Source organism: Branchiostoma floridae, chromosome 8, assembly GCF_000003815.2.
Source record: "Branchiostoma floridae strain S238N-H82 chromosome 8, Bfl_VNyyK, whole genome shotgun sequence".
Taxonomy (NCBI): domain Eukaryota; kingdom Metazoa; phylum Chordata; class Leptocardii; order Amphioxiformes; family Branchiostomatidae; genus Branchiostoma; species Branchiostoma floridae.
In genome coordinates, this window is record NC_049986.1 from 15,277,045 (window position 1) to 15,293,095 (window position 16,051).

The 16,051-nt window shown below is 43.2% G+C and overlaps 2 protein-coding genes across 2 annotated transcripts in view; one reads left to right on the top strand and one right to left on the bottom strand.

The window, feature by feature from the left end:
- Window positions 1–5,043, bottom strand: part of LOC118421812 (probable ATP-dependent RNA helicase DDX31) — a 10,256-nt gene extending 5,213 nt beyond the window's left edge. The window contains exons 1-4 of the mRNA XM_035829312.1: window positions 4,821–5,043; window positions 520–881; window positions 259–334; window positions 55–98 (exon numbers count right to left, since the gene is read on the bottom strand). Of these exons, the coding sequence (XP_035685205.1) occupies window positions 55–98; window positions 259–334; window positions 520–881; window positions 4,821–4,925 (587 nt within the window). The 5' untranslated portion in view covers window positions 4,926–5,043. The remainder of the gene's footprint in view (window positions 1–54; window positions 99–258; window positions 335–519; window positions 882–4,820) is intronic.
- Window positions 5,044–10,015: 4,972 nt separating this feature from the next.
- Window positions 10,016–13,199, top strand: LOC118420673. The gene is made up of 4 exons (XM_035827566.1): window positions 10,016–10,189; window positions 10,478–10,524; window positions 11,340–11,400; window positions 11,600–13,199. The coding sequence occupies exons 1-4, from the start codon at window positions 10,132–10,134 to the stop codon at window positions 11,806–11,808; spliced, it is 375 nt and encodes a 124-aa protein (XP_035683459.1). The 5' UTR covers window positions 10,016–10,131; the 3' UTR covers window positions 11,809–13,199.
- Window positions 13,200–16,051: the final 2,852 nt, after the last annotated feature.

Below are 16,051 nucleotides of genomic sequence, written 5' to 3' on the forward strand. Positions count from 1 at the left end.
TATAGACAGGTACATACACTATATATAGACTTGGATCTCTAAACAATGTCTTACCTGGTTGTCTTGGTAACCATCAAGTTTTCCTCAAGGTTTTTGATCTGAGGAAAAAGCACAGAGAACAATATTTCTGGGCTCACAGTTCAATCATAAAGTTGTCAATCACTACAATTTGTAAAAATACACCTCTTCCAATGTTAAGCATATTGAAAGACATGAAATAAATGAAATAGAATCTATGCAGTGACTAGTGTAACTCACCATGAACGGATGTAAGTTGAGGTCCCCAAACTTTTCCGCAGAGAAAACTTCTTCTTTGTTCTCTTGTACAGTTTCCCTGTGGGCAAAAAATGCAAGAAGATTCATTGTTGTTTTAACTTTTATATATATATATGTACTAGTAGATAACACAACTTCTATCAGTCGGTAGGACAAAATTGGGTAAATAATAATCTTGCAAGTAATATGTCGATATTTCAAATACAAATACAAATCTGCATAAGAAAACACCGATAAACTTACTGTGCCACCACTGGTATCTCTGGGTTGTATCTGAAAAGTGAGGAGATGACTCCTTTTCCCTGGGGAAACTTGCCTCCATGTTCTGTGATCGAGTCAGGTTTACTTGGAGAAAGTTTCGCCTCCTTTCTCTTAGATGGAGACAACTGCACTTCCTTTTTCTTGGACTTGGGAGAAGGTAGAGAAGTTCTCTGTGTCTGAACCGTTTTGCTATCTTTAACCGATGATTTGACATCTTGGTTAGATTGTAACAAGTCTGGTGGTGCTTCATCGTCTGAGTCTGCCTCTACTTTACGCCATTTTGAGGGACTGGTGTGAGCATGTGCACCTGTGTAGGTTCTTTTCTGGTTTCTCCTCTTCTTTTTCTGGGTGGAAGGTAATATCATTAGGGTGGTAATAAATGTACATCTGTTAGGAGCTTCTGCACTGCCCATAAATTACTAACTTTAACAAGGCAATCAGAGTTTGCAGAGTTCACCCCGTTTCCCATACTAATACATGTACAGAATCACAGAAACACTCATCGCACGCATGCACACGCACACGCACAGATTCACACATGCACACACACACACACATGCACACACACATGCGCACACACAGATACATACACACACACACAGAAACCCACAAAACACAATCAGACACACAAACAAACTGATGACAGACAAACAATCCACAAACAGTACACTTTACTCCCTGGGTGAAGTTGTGACAACCCAGTTCCTGTTCTTAGCCGTTATCATCATCATCACCATCCATCTGTCCATAGGGTCGGAGCCAGCCTCTACACTACTGGTTCTGTCCACCATGGCTATAAACTATATAACACTGCATTCTGCATTCTTATGCACAGTTTATCATACACATATACAAAAAAGTTGCAAACACTGAGACAGAGGCATTACAACCGACATAGCTTTATGTTATAAATCATATAATAAACATATCAACTACACTGACAGGTGTACTTAGTTAATAATCAGACTGTGCTTTTGCCAAAGCTACCAAAACAGACTGCATCTATTCTATCTGACCCAACCTGGCTTTTAAAGCCTCACTCCTCACACTAGCGACACTCACAAACTCATACAAACTTGCAGGGCATCAAAAGCAATCTCCATCCACTTTGTTTCTGACTCAGACCAGCCAATCGTAACTTGTATCCCTGACAATGTTTGTCTCTAACTGAATAAAACATGTCATGGATACAAAATTGTAATTATACAACACAAGAAGTTGCAGGGTAACTTACCTCATTACTTAGTCAAATCATAGATTTTGCTCATTATAAAATCCACCATTCATATACATGGTATTCAGACACGAAGAAAACTAGAGCAACCCTATCTGAGGAAAAAAACGGGACCCTGAAAGTGAAGAAGGCAGCACCACCCCATCTCTGCCGGCCAACAAACGTCCCTGATACTGACCTGACTCCAACCTCTGGGGTGATTCTTGTGCAGACCTACCCGTCACAACTGAGCTGGAAGTGAACTACCTGTTCATACCCCAAACAGCTGATCTGCTTTCTGTTCCCTGTTGTAGACTGTAGACAGGGATGGAGTCCTGTAACCCATTTCATGATGTCCTAAGCTCAGGCCATTACAAGGTTGCCAGAATGAAATGTCAAGACTGTGTAGGAATTTGAGAAGAAGAAAACACTTTCTATCAGTCTTAGACCACAGGTTCTGCTTACATGGCAGAGTTGTCGGGTCCCGTCTTTAGTACACATCACTCTCTGGGTACAAAGGGTAACACCATACATTCCCAGTGACTACTCTCCTATGAGCCTCATGGCAACAGTGTCACACAGACACAATCATTCTCAGCAACTGAGCTGTGGGGGGAAGGAGAGGGGAGCTTAACTCCAGTCAACCGGCCCCATGGCTACAGTGTCACTCAGACTCAATCAGCGACGAACATATGGGGAGAAGGAGAGGGGTCTTAACCCCAGTCCACCGGCCCCATGGCTATGTAGTCGCACAGACACAATCATTCCCAGCGACTGAGCTGTGGGGGGTAGGAGAGGGGGGTTAACCCCAGTCCACTGGCCCCATGGCTATGGAGTCGCACAGACACAATCATTCCCAGCGACTGAGCTGTGGGGGGTAGGAGAGGGGGGTTAACCCCAGTCCACTGGCCCCATGGCTATGGAGTCGCACAGACACAATCATTCCCAGCGACTGAGCTGTGGGGAGAAGGAGAGGGGGGTAACCCCAGACCACCGGCCCCATGGCTATGTAGTCGCACAGACACAATCATTCCCAGCGACTGAGCTGTGGGGGGTAGGAGAGGGGGGTTAACCCCAGTCCACTGGCCCCATGGCTATGGAGTCGCACAGACACAATCATTCCCAGCGACTGAGCTGTGGGGGGTAGGAGAGGGGGGGGTAACCCCAGTCCACCGGCCCCATGGCTATGGTATCGCAAAGACACAATCATTCCCAGCAACTGAGCTATGGGGGGAAGGATGGGGGGTAACCCCAGTCCACCGGCCCCATGGCTATGGTGTGCAATCATTCCCAACGACTGAGCTGTGGGGGGAAGGACAGGGGGGGTAACCCCAGTCCACCGGCCCCATGGCTACAGTGTCGCACAAACACAATCATTCCCAGCGACTGAGCTGTGGGGGGAAGGAGAGGGGTCTTAACCCCAGTCCACCGGCCCCATGGCAATGGAGTCGCACAGACACAATCATTCCCAACGACTGAGTTGTGGGGGGTAGGAGAGGGGGGTTAACCCCAGTCCACCGGCCCCATGGCTATGGTGTCACACAGACACAATCATTCCCAACAACTGGGCTGTGGGGGGAAGGAGAGGGGGGTTAACCCCAGTCCACCGGCCCCATGGCTACAGTGTTGCAATGACACAATCATTCCCAACAACTGAGCTGTGGGGGGAAGGAGAGGGGGCGTAACCCCAGTCCACCGGCCCCATGATTGGGGGAGGAGGAGATGGGCTCCTGTCTCCATAGAGAACAAGGACTAGGTAATGGTGGAGGTTACCCTTTGTACCCTGAGAGTGATGTGTACCAAAGACATGAGACCCAACAACTCTGCCTTGTAAGTAGCCTGTGACCTAAAGACTCATAGAAAGTGTGGTCTTCTTCTCGAATTCCTACCCAGTCTTGACATTTCCTCCTGGTGACCTTGCAAAGACCCGAGCTAAGGATATCATGAGGTGGGTAACTAGACTCTACCCGTCTCCAATCTACAGCAGGTGACAGAAAACAGATCAGCTGTTTGGGGCAGGAACAGGTAGTTCACTTCCAGCTCAGTTGTGACGGGTAGGTCTGCACAAGAGTCACCCCAGAGGCTGGAGTCAGTTTGGTTTCAGGGATGTTTGCTGGCTGACAGAGATGGGGTGGTGCTGCCTTCTTCACTTTCAGGGACGCGTTCCTTTCTTCAGTGACGGTTGCTTTCGTTTTCCTTGTGCCTGATTACCACATACATGAATGATGCATTTGGTGAAGTGCAAAGTCGATGATTTGAATAAGAAATGAGGCCCAGCAATTCCTACTAGTAAATGCATGATATACTAGTAATTACAGTTCCCTATCCATGATAGACATTTAACTCAGTTAGAGACATACATTATCAGATAAAAGTTAAGATACAAATTATAGCAGCTGTAGTCATCTTATATATTCATTTTCAAACTGCTCTGGGAGCAGCAAATGGTTGCCTGGCTAGCAGATTATTATCATTAGTTACGGGAGATACTAGAAGACGGAATACCAAGTAATACCAAGTAATACCACGTAATACCAGGTTAAACATCACGGAACTCAAATATTTTGTGTGCATATGTGTTCCCCACACATATAAACCAAACATTTTGTGGTTTATGGGCTTTAAAATTATATTTTTGCCTAAGAATTCCGCTAACAAAACGCCGCTGCCCCAAGCGGCATGATAGCGCTGGCGGGCCGGGTCAATCAACAACACGGTTCTTCTTCTTCCGGTAATGTCCAACTGCCATGACTGCCGATGAGTCGGCAATGATTGACTAGTGTTTCAAACACTTATGTTTTATTCTTGAAAAAAAAAAAAACAACCTTATACACGTAGTTGGAACATTCAACAACATAATTGTACCAGTGTTGTCGTCGTGTTGCATGTTGTAACTTGTAAGGGCAAAGATTCCAGAATGTTTAACTTTAAGGCTCTACCTATACAGTCAGCTGTATTCAACTACAAACTAATAATTGGCTGAATTATGTGTCATACTTGAGTTTTGCTCCCAAACGTTTACTGCCCCCCTCCCCCTCCGCTCCCAGCTGCAGGCCGTGCATGTACCCACCTCTCTCCAGCCCCGGCCCTGTTTCGTCGCTTTACCGGGAGCCCCGACGTAAGTGTCTGAAACCAGGTTTAGCTCCAAACTACTTTCGTTGTCCATATTTGTCATATTTTCCTCCGACGCATGTGTAATCGTGTTCGCACATGTGCAAATTTCCAACGTCGCGCGTCGGTCTTTCACCCTCAGCTGTAACCCTTGACCTTTCAGCTGTTGCGCGAACGCATCAATGATCCTAATATTGTCGCAGTATAATCGTTTGTCGATCGATCTCCGACACCACAGAAATCAGTAAGGACTCAGTAATGGGGCTAACAAGATTTGTGTTTGATGTAACCAATGATTGTCATGAACAGAAAGACAGAAAGCTACAATGATTTCTGTAATGAATATTTTTCAGTCACATCTCACGCTGTGACAGCTAAAAACACTTTTATTCGGGATATCATTTAATCATAAGGACGATGACGGTGACTGTGAGTGTTCCTGTAACGTTACATTCAACAATATAACGAAACATATAACATTATCACTGCAAGTTAACTGCTTAATTGTATAATGGAATAGTAACAGGCTACTTTCACTTCATTACAATTTTGCAATGTTCACTTCACGGGTCTTCACATGCCGTCACAGTGTCGAGGAACAACTTGAGCAGTCCCGGGTGGAATACAGCTAACTGGTGACCCGCTGGCACGACTATGTCCCTATCTTCATCTTCAACGTACTCTGGTAACATCATGGTGTTCAGGAAAGGTCCCTCAACGAAGTCGTAGTGATGGTCGTTCCGTCCCGCATGAGCTAGCGTCACAAAACGTTGCCACTCGACGAACTTTCCGTCCCGAAACACCTTCCCGTTGTAGGAGTCTCGCCACCCGGGCGGTAGCGTGTGGGCCACCACGGCCACCTGATACTTCCCAAACACTTCTTCTAATTCCAAAGCCCACTTCTTGGCGACGGAAATCAACTTGGTAGCATAAAATCCTTCCCTGCTCTTGGGTGTAAAGTCTCTCTTTGAGACATCAGGTTGAAATAGTTCTTCTATATTCTGTGAAAGGGGTACCACGGCGTAATACGTTTCCTTGTCATCTCGCATTGGCCTGTACCGTTTCAGTAGATCGTTGAATGTGAGAAGGTCAGCTGACCTTAAATGCAAATCAAGTTCTAACTGCAAGCATTCTTTCGCCTCTTTTGAAAGTCTAAACGGCATTTCACGGGAATAAGTTTCCTTCGTGATGTCCACACCGGAGCCGGCATCTCTCAAGTCTTCTTTCAAGGCACTAATGATGAGTTCTGCGTACTCAAATGGTTCATTGCTGGTAAAAATGTCTACTTGGTCGGCAGTCATCTCAAAGGAAAAGAATCCTGACCTGTCCACGACGGCCCTGGCCTCACGATGTGTGAGTGTGGTTCTGTCCGCTATCGAGGCGCGTATGTCAAAGTAGTAAGCCAGGAGAGAGTAGTCGTTGAGGAAGGTACGACCGTTCGAATCAGATCCATTCTTCGTAGTGAAGGAGGCTGACGCCTTGAACTTGTTCACCTTGAAGACCGTCGAGAGTTTGTGCCACGCCTTACGGAACATTATTTGTTTTGTGTTGCTTCCGACTCCAGTTACCAGACCATTATGACGTTACATAATGACAACGATTCACAGAAATCAACTGAGACTTTATATCTTGGAAAAACATGATTGTTACGCAGCAAAGCCCTTTCATAAAGAGTCCAACAAAGCATTCCAGAACACTCCCCATTGTTGAAGTGTGTACCACTTGGATACCATGTTGTCGATTCACTGTGATACAGACAGTGTGCCATGCAGGGAATCAAGTCTACTATACGCCACAAATGTACCCGTTTGCGCTCAGACCATTATACACGGAAACTTTGTAAAGAAGTTATGTCAATGGGCTACTTTATGAACGATATAACGTTACTGTTTTGAGTCAAATATTCTGTCAGTTAGACGAACGGTCTCGAAAAAAATGCGTGGATCTTTAAATTTCGATGCAGTAAGAGCCTCAAATATCAAACATCTCATCCCAAGTCGTTTGTGACTCAAAGATCCTTACATGCATGCATTGAATTCAATTTCTTGATCACCTGTAGCTGTGCTAGAGAACGTGTGACAATCCGTTTGAAAGATAGAGTAACACCTGTCTGCGCACCCACGTTCTTGTAGCGTTGTTTCCTCACAGCACCCTGGTAATGGCACAACTTCCGTATAATCCGGGGAGAATTTGATAACAACGCAAACATTCCGTCTTGATGAGGTGAGTCACAGGTGAATCATCGTTTGTGCGATCGTTGGTCAAAGGTCACAAACGTCCTTAAAAGCTAACACTACACACGGTCGCTAGCAGCGATAGGCAAGTAACCATGTGACCATGAGTATGTTAGGCGGTAGGTGGGAGGATGTTGTTAATAAGTTATTTAACTAAAGGTGTGGCAATTTAGCTTTCCCTCCACTTGCAAGCCTGGACGGCAGTCAGCTGTACCTCTGGACGTGTTCGACATGAAGATTCTTCTGCTAGTAGCTGCTGTTGCGTGGCTCATCTGTGAAGGTACCTTAGGTGTATTATTCTTACCAAAATAACCGACGTAACGTTACGTACCAGTCACCTCGTATTCCGACTGAGGTTGCAAAACACCGTAACGTTAGATACACATTACTCACACTCAGTCCAACCCCTCTCAATGTAGAGTTCCGTTTTACTCTCTATACATTGTATAGGCTAATATTAGAGACACGTATTGTTCTACACAGTATCACCTAGGCTATTTTTAAAGGCAGTAGAAAGCTATCCTGTGACATACGGGTCCCCAATATGGACCAAAGAATCGCCACATGCGCACGTTTGTTTGTGTACGCAGGTGAGGCGCTGTCCTGCTACTCCTGCCCCGCAGTCGACACAGACGACATCTGTAACAAGAGCGGGGAGGTGAAGTGTCCGGAGAGTACAGACACCTGCTACGCCATCAAGGGAGGTAAGAGAGCAGTACCTGGACAAATGCTGGATGAAGTGGCCAAAATAGTACTAATTTCCAGTGTGGCTGAATTTTCTTAGTCAGAAGCCTTCAATATTGTGTACCATACGTATTTTAACGGTAAAAAAATAGATAACACCGAACATATTTAGTATGCAAAAAGTATTAAACAAGATAAAGGTTTATCTTACTGCCTGGATGTCTCTGTCTCAGATTATCAACTTCCGCTCTAGTTTCACTTAATTCCTGGTTAACCTTGTTCAACTTCTCGTTCAGTTTGTATCAAAAGGGGTTCAACTGTAATGCTCACCAACTTGCAAGATTAAACTTGACCTTTCAAGAGAAATAGATTAGTGAAGCATTTGAGTTTAATGTACAATTGTGCAAATAACAGGTTCTTCTCCATTCACTAGTGTTAATGACATTTATCATACAGGCCTAAAGGGTGGTCAGTTCGTCGCAGTTCGGAAGGGCTGCACGAGTCTCGAGCAGTGCCGCAAGGTCAAGGACGAACAGCCATGTGACGTCACACAGCTTCACTGGGCATGCGTGGAATGCTGTCAGACGGATAGCTGTAACAGAGTGGCACCGAGCCCTCCCTGATGTGACGTCACATTCAACGTTCTCGGTCATGGTTGTTGTTTCCTAAACTTGAGGTTGAATACAATCAACACGATACCAATCAGTCCACCTCTCTCCTGCCAATTCATGAGTGTCGACATGGTATTATTTTACCTATTTCCCAGAGGACATAGATATTGTAGTCTATAGCTAGTCTCAAAGCAGATGTTGGATGGAATATCTAACGTTTGCGAGCTGTCGGGCTTTCCTTGCATCCACCCACCTCAACATCTGCTTGACGATTCACCTATAACCTGCTATATCATACTTGGTCAGTAGGTAGCGCACTTAGAAGTTCGATAATGTCAATGACGTTATCATATAACGTCCTTGGTAATATTAATGAAATTCTTAAAGAAATGTATCACATAACCGTTTATTTGTTCCTCTAGCAATTCCTGGTCACTTTTGTTTTTGCGATGAATGTTGCTTGCCGTTCACCTTATGTTGCAGTTGAAATGATTGTTAGAACAGTCGTTAGAAAGTGGCAACCTTCTAACCTTCAAGATACCTATGATCTCATCAAGCCGAGACCAAACCACGAGGAACATTAGCTGGTGTTATCACCCAGTCCATTATCGGCTCCAGATTAATGGAATTCCGTGTTTAGAGTAAAAATGGACGAAATATTTCCTCTATTTGTTCTAGTTTTATGCTTTTATCATTTTCATATGGCTAAAAGGAAAATTAATTAAATCAAGCAGCTTTTCTTAAATCTACTGGGCAATGTGGCCAGGCTATTTCAGATATTATGAAATATTGATAAATCATAAATGCTTTATGGAGCAATTTGTTAACGCTTGCGACAGCCAGGAATCACGAGATGACATCCGAATTTCTTGACGCACACACTTCCGACACAACACTAACGATAAACTCTTTTTTGGCGTTTTGGAAATCCCACCCCACTCACTGGTGAAACGGCCTCCCCCTGTGACATTGGGAAGTGGGCGGGGCCATGAGGCTGTATGTAGGTTATGCGAGACTTAAACAGTGACGTAAGGACTATGGACGGTTCCAATTCAACGACAGGAGGCACATATAATTGGAACTTTACAAAAGTGTTTTTCGTAGAAAATGTTTTATATAATCAACGCTATTTTTAATTGCCAGTAGTAGGGCTTATTCACTCGTTTTGATATGATATTGTAAAGACGATCTATACATTTACATGCAATACATTTTCTCTACTGATAACCAATATACATGTACATCATTGTACATGTGTCAACTTGCGTAGAAACCGCGAATAATTCCACTTTGCGTGACACATTTTCTTTGTCGTAAACGGGTTTGAGAATCATTCATGCAAACTGGTAGATGGAAGAAAATTATATCGCCGTACGTATAACTGTGAACAGGGAGCTTTTATCAGGCTGTGAAATATCAAGATGGAATGTATCAAGGAGCTTTTGTCGATAAAAGATTCTGATGTTTGATATAAATTTGGCTGTACTATAACTGTCTTTAGTTCAAGGGAATGACTAACATGGGTTGTTTTTCTTCCACTTGTGTTATGTCAAGAGTTCTGAAATACAGTACCAGTAAACTACTAGTCAAGGAGGTTGAAAGTAGTCAAGGGCATATAGGTCAAACAGCCTTAATTTAAGGCTGTCCCACGTGACCCCTCTCCACCAACCAGAGGCTGTTTGTTTAGACACGGGAGAGTTCCCTTGGGAGAAGCGCCATCAATAGAAGCGAGCTAGGAGCAATGGCGGCGTCCATGTATTTTCGCGTTTTTACGCTGTTTTTCGCAGTCTTTGTGCTAGGTAAGCCTATTCGTGCCTCTTTTCTATACTTTTACATTACCTTGCCGTCATAGATTCAGCTAGTTTGTCATTAGGGCGTATAGAAAGTGCTTGCGACTCAAATTTGCGATCAGAACTGGGCGAAATGCTGTTCCGCCTTTCTTTCTGTCCTTCCTACCGCTGGACATCAACCTCTCTAATTTTTACGCCACAAATCCCAGTATTGCCATCTTTCAGTTTAATTGACTTGACTTCAATTAGTAACGTGTATTTTCTACGACGACTTATGTATATTTTTCATCCCTTTAGCCCTGTTTGCCGGTTGTGAAGGACGAAGCGTGGATCTCCATAATGAGGTACATGACATGGCCGCTGTGGGGACAAACCACGACACACACTAGTGTGGTTCGGCTGTTTTACCAGTTTTGCTTTCTCATTGCACGCCGGATGTAACGCTATGATAAGGAAACTAAGACTTGTTCTTTGTACATAATGCACGGACAATTTTGTCGCTAGATCGAATAGAAGAAATATCTCGAATTTGTTAATTCTGTCTTCTTCGTGGCAATAATAATTTTGCCGGTGCCTCCCGAGCTCCCCCCACTCCCATATGTATTCAGTTGTCTTAGCGCTTTGACCTGAAACAATACAGGCCAGAAATAGGACACCCGTTGGGAGTATAGGCAGTTACTAATGCTTTATTTGTTGCCAGGTTTCTAGTCTTTTTTATCAGTAATGCTAGAAAGCTGTGCGTTGTAACGCGCTCTAAAACTGAATAAAAGCCATCACCATTTTAACGCACACATGCCCTTGCCGCGCCCCCTGCTTGGGAATAGCTTTTCATGCATGCGTGATTATGAATCGGTATGACCTCTTGGGAATGCAATTATCCAACTTCTTCCGGGGCAACATTTAGGCATAGGCATATGGGAATTTAGTAGGAAACAATTTAGTTTTCTTTTTAACCGATTGCTTCCGCCAAAGATTTCCTTAAAATGATAGATACCTGGACTAGTTTCGCACGCAGTGGATGTCACCAAACCTGCAAAAATGGCTTGTAAACCATGCAAGGATATGTAATTGCCTTAGATATTATTTGGGCCTGTAAATTGAGCTAGAATTTGACACCTACCATTCTTATATTGTAACACCTACCATTTCCATGTTGTAGGATGAATTAGAAGCTGATCTTGCCCGTGTACGGCGACAGGCTGTCACTGACAGTGGTACAGGTAAACAAGTTTTCAATTATCTTTATAACAATTATGTTCAATGATCCTGCATGTACCAAGTATATCAATGGGATGAAAATGTGTTATTTTCTTTCATCATGTTCATCAAAATTACTTGCATGTTTTGCGCATGTATATGTTAGAATCTTTTTTATCTCTTTTATACCTATTTTTGTGTTATCTCCTGTGGTACCTACAGCAGCGCCTCCTGTCGGAGCTAAGGGGAAGAACAGGACGGTTCTCCAAGTGATCTTCGCCCGCGGATATGCCGGTCCATTCTTCGGTGTCCTGGCCTGGTGCATCATCGTCGTCATCGCCTTTGTCGCCGCCTACGTCGTCTACCAGAAGGTCCTCCGGAAACCCGAAGACGAGGAGGCCAGAAGGCAGAGGCTGGCCGTGGCTTACTAGTCAAACACCCGACACATGTTCAACACCTATTCTCTGTTGTGTTCCTGCACGTGTCTAGCTCAGACCATAGGGGATGGGGTACTGGAACTAGTATGATATTGTCTCCTCTTTGCCAAACAGTAACACATGTTGTATGTAATATTCAGCATGTGTATAAGAAGAAGTCATCAGAAACATGAATTGGGTATAGAAACTAATCCAACAGTATCTTCATAGAATTGAACATGCACTCTCTGTGATTTTGGCTGGTGTATAGACAAAATTATTTGAAACATGGATGGGGTGTAGAAACTAATCTAACAGTGTCTTCATAATCATAGAATGGAATATTCACTCTGTGATTTTTTTGCTCGTGTATAGAGGAAACGATAGGGATAAGGTACAAGAACTAGTCTAACATTGTCTTTAAAAACATTACCCATGTTCTCAATATTTGGCATGTGTAAATGTGAACTAGGGGTGGCCCGTATAAGTAGTCTTCTCTTTAACAAATTACTTTAGGAGTGAGGAAGGTGTCTTAGAAATCGTATACACAATTTTAAAGTAATGACTCTTTAAGTGCAAGTGTGTTGTGTGAGTTATTGTTATGCAATCTTATGAAAATTTTTAGATGTGTTTGTTTGTTATGCACTGGCTTTAATCATGCACATGTAAATTTCCTGAGAATGTAGATATCAGTAATTAAATAATCTCACTAGTTGCTGTTAACACTATCTAGGATGTAGTTTAGAGATGGCTCTAATGTGGGGAAATATTACATTGGTGTCTAGACTTTATATATAAAGACATAGATAAGTAGCAAAGAAAAGGAACTAAAAGAAAGCAAATCATGTTGAACTAGTATCTAAAGCTGTAGTAGGAAAATGTCCCTTTTTCTCCTGTATCCACAACAAAATATAAACTGAAACCTCCAAAAATGACATGGCATTATTGTAGCTAACCCTTGACCCAAGGATTACTTTACAGCAATTCTAAAGAATAATTGTGATGAAAATGATTTAATTTTGTCCCATTGGACAATTGGTTTCTTTCCTCTTATGTCATGCCCTCTTTCTGACTGTTACCGTAAGTTTGTATTGCGTTTTGCTTTCGTTCATTGCACATTGATATTTTTTATTATTTTGTGTCAAAATCCACAAAAATGCTTGTTCCAGGTTGAGTGGATATTGTAACAAGTTCATTCACAAACATTTTATTTCAGTGCATTCATTCACAAAAACACAGTTCAATTTATTACCCTGTTATTGTTAACTCGATAGCTCTTCAATACATCATGTATCTGTTGAGGACTGCAAATACACAATATTAGAGATGTATGCACATTTATCTAGAAACGTTTGTATTTAGAACCACTTGTTTGTTTTGCAATAAAACCAAGGATTGTTAAGATACCTTTCAAATTGAGATGATTTGTATGAATACGGAACGTAGGTTCGGAAATATATTACATGTACTACACATTAACTATTGAAATCTTTAATATGCTATCACTGTGTGAAATTTAAAGAAAATGAAAAGTCACATTAGCTTTTAGAGTGTCGCTCCTCGAATAGCTTGTTCCTAAGCTTGTTCGAATAGCTTGTTGTCATGTACAGAAGCTCTACTTCTAGCCAACAGCTTTGAGAGTTGCACAATAATCCTAGCCGAGTGCCACCCTCGGTAGTGACCGCTCAGGATACAATAATTCGCAGATATAAGATACAATGTACATGTAAAATCATACTCACATAACTCGCCACCCAAAGTCTATGTGTAGCCCGTTTACCATTTGATCTGGCAACAATCACAGTTCCATGTAAAATGTACTTCAAACGCTTCAGTTGACACTGAGATGTGCTAAAGTGGTCGGCGCTCCACCAATTGCACTTTTGAGTGCTGCAAACAACAACAGGTCTTTATTGGTTTGAAAACTTAAGCTCAACAGAACGGTAGAGAAACGCTAAAGGCTGTTTGTATAAGTTGGTTTTCATTCAAATTATGTGACCAGGCACAAAGTACACAACTGAAGTTGCGTCTACTAGTATTAGACTATACCATTGTACGTTCCACACAAATATGGGAGTGTTGATATATGGCAGAAGAATATGATAAGCTTTGCAAGAAAACAGGAAAAAGAATGCTTTAATAAAAGGATTCGTTTGAAGTAAACGAAAGTCAAGTTAAGGGATTAAAAGCAGATAAACTTTCCGTCACCCGAAAGTGAACATAGAATAACCTACTCCTGCAAGCTGCTCGGTTGTTTCAGTCGCTTGAAACAAGTTGTCAACAAAGTCCTGAATCGTGGGAACTTAGATACCTTGTCTTCCCAAGACAGTGCGTGGCTTTACCCATCTGTCTTCTATGCGTTGATCATCCGCAAGGCCAGTGTAGAGTGAAGGAACCAGGCATGGCTCTCCTGACTGCCGTTTTGATGGGCTGTGTGTTTTTCCCGATGTCGTACGTTTGTGTGCGGTCCTGGCTGGCTCGGACCTGGCCCCGCCTGACGGAGGCTGACAGGGCGGTACTCACGGGAAGGTAAACATTCTATGACTTAGAATCTCTCTTCGATGCGCTTATTTAGGCTGGAATAAGGGGGAGGGGGTTACAATATGATAGCCATATGGTTTTGAAGATGACATTTGCTGACGATCTTATGTTCTGACAGTAATACCCCCCTCACATTAGGCGGGATTCGATCGAACGACGAGTCTGCGAGCTCTAAATCACGAGGAGGCATGACCCTGACGGGAAGGGGGAACTCTGCCATTTCTTCGTCGGCATCAGGGTCATGCCTCCTCGTAAATTAGAGTTCGCAGACTCGTCGTCCGATCGAATCGCGCCTAATGTGAGGGGGGTATTAGGGCACGATCACATACGTCGTGCGACCGTCGTGCGACGAGGGCATCCCTCATGCGTTCTGGAAAATTCAGCCCTCTTTTAGCGAAGAAAGCTGTCTTTCATCCTTGTGATTATAGCACGACGATCTACGACGAACCTGCGTTACAATAGCTGAACATGTACAATTGCTATCGCTAAATTTCTGTTTAGACATGTTTCTCAATACCAAGGACGTTACATCAGGCGGAATCACCCACCTATACTCACACATGTTCTTGTGTTTGTGTTGCACACACACAGCGCAGTGTCGGCTCTGCAGGGTCTGCTGGCTAGTTTGGCAGGTGCTACTATTGTCTCACACTGCAATGATGTCATGTACGACAGGCAAGTGGATTTCGACTCTGAACTTTGATTTTTTATGTATCCATGACTAGCGTAACATCTCTGATAGCTAATCTTCCTATGGTCGAGGGATGATGTACATGTACGTAGACTCTGGTCATGGCCGTGGATAGCGCATTGAATGACTTGCCAATCCTACCTTGGCTTGGTCGTCCTGAGCACAGTACATTATAGAGTCACGTAACTTACAGGGATTTCAGAACAATAATACATACGATGCTTTAGATACGTTATATTGCATGTGCTAATTGATAAGTTGCATTCATGGCCAAATGATAGGTGACATATTTCACTCATATTTACATCTGTTGACTTCTGCTGTACTTGATTTAGAGATAAAACTTTTGATCACTGCTGAAACAAGAAACGACTTACTACAGATGTACGGGCTTAAGGGCACCAGACCAAAACGTGATTTTTCAGGTACCTTTGTCAACAACAGAGAAGCTTTCATGTTTTACCGTGACGTGTCGTACTCATACTCACAAGCGTCCTTTAATTCTGTAAGATCTGTTATTGCCAAATGATACATTTTTGCAAAGGGTGGTCCTTATATCCAGTATATTTCAGACACTGGCTTGCTGACTGGTACGGTGGTTTCTGTTTGCCGTATTTCGGGTTCGACATCTGGGCGATGTACCAAAGCACGAGTTTTCTGGCTTCATCCCAGGGACGGTTGCCATGGACAACATTCCTGGCCAATCGTGGGTCGATGGTCGCTCATCACGTGATCTTACCCACAATCTTCTTCCCAGCAACGGTACAAACTTTGTTATGTATCATACACATTGATGTATACGTATTGACTAATATTCATGTGATTTGAACTTTCACTGACAATAGTCTTTTTGACAGCTCTAAGCAGCAAGTCATGTCTTCTTTTTCAAGTATGTCGGACTCCTGAGCAATTCGGTTAAAAGCTTTTAAGGTCTAACGTTTAGAAAATATCAATTCTCCTTCTAGCTCTTACGCCGTGGGATCGGAGACTTCTTTGTTGGGTGCTTCTTCCTGTACGAGTTTTCTG

What these genes read in the sequence shown, in the direction of transcription:
- LOC118420673 (XM_035827566.1), top strand. Translation starts at nt 10,132, where the DNA reads ATGGCGGCGTCCATGTATTTTCGCGTTTTTACGCTGTTTTTCGCAGTC. An exon ending in TTTCGCAGTCTTTGTGCTAG is followed by an intron (nt 10,190 to 10,477) that starts GTAAGCCTATTC and finishes TCATCCCTTTAG; the next exon opens with CCCTGTTTGCCGGTTGTGAA. An exon ending in GCGTGGATCTCCATAATGAG is followed by an intron (nt 10,525 to 11,339) that starts GTACATGACATG and finishes TCCATGTTGTAG; the next exon opens with GATGAATTAGAAGCTGATCT.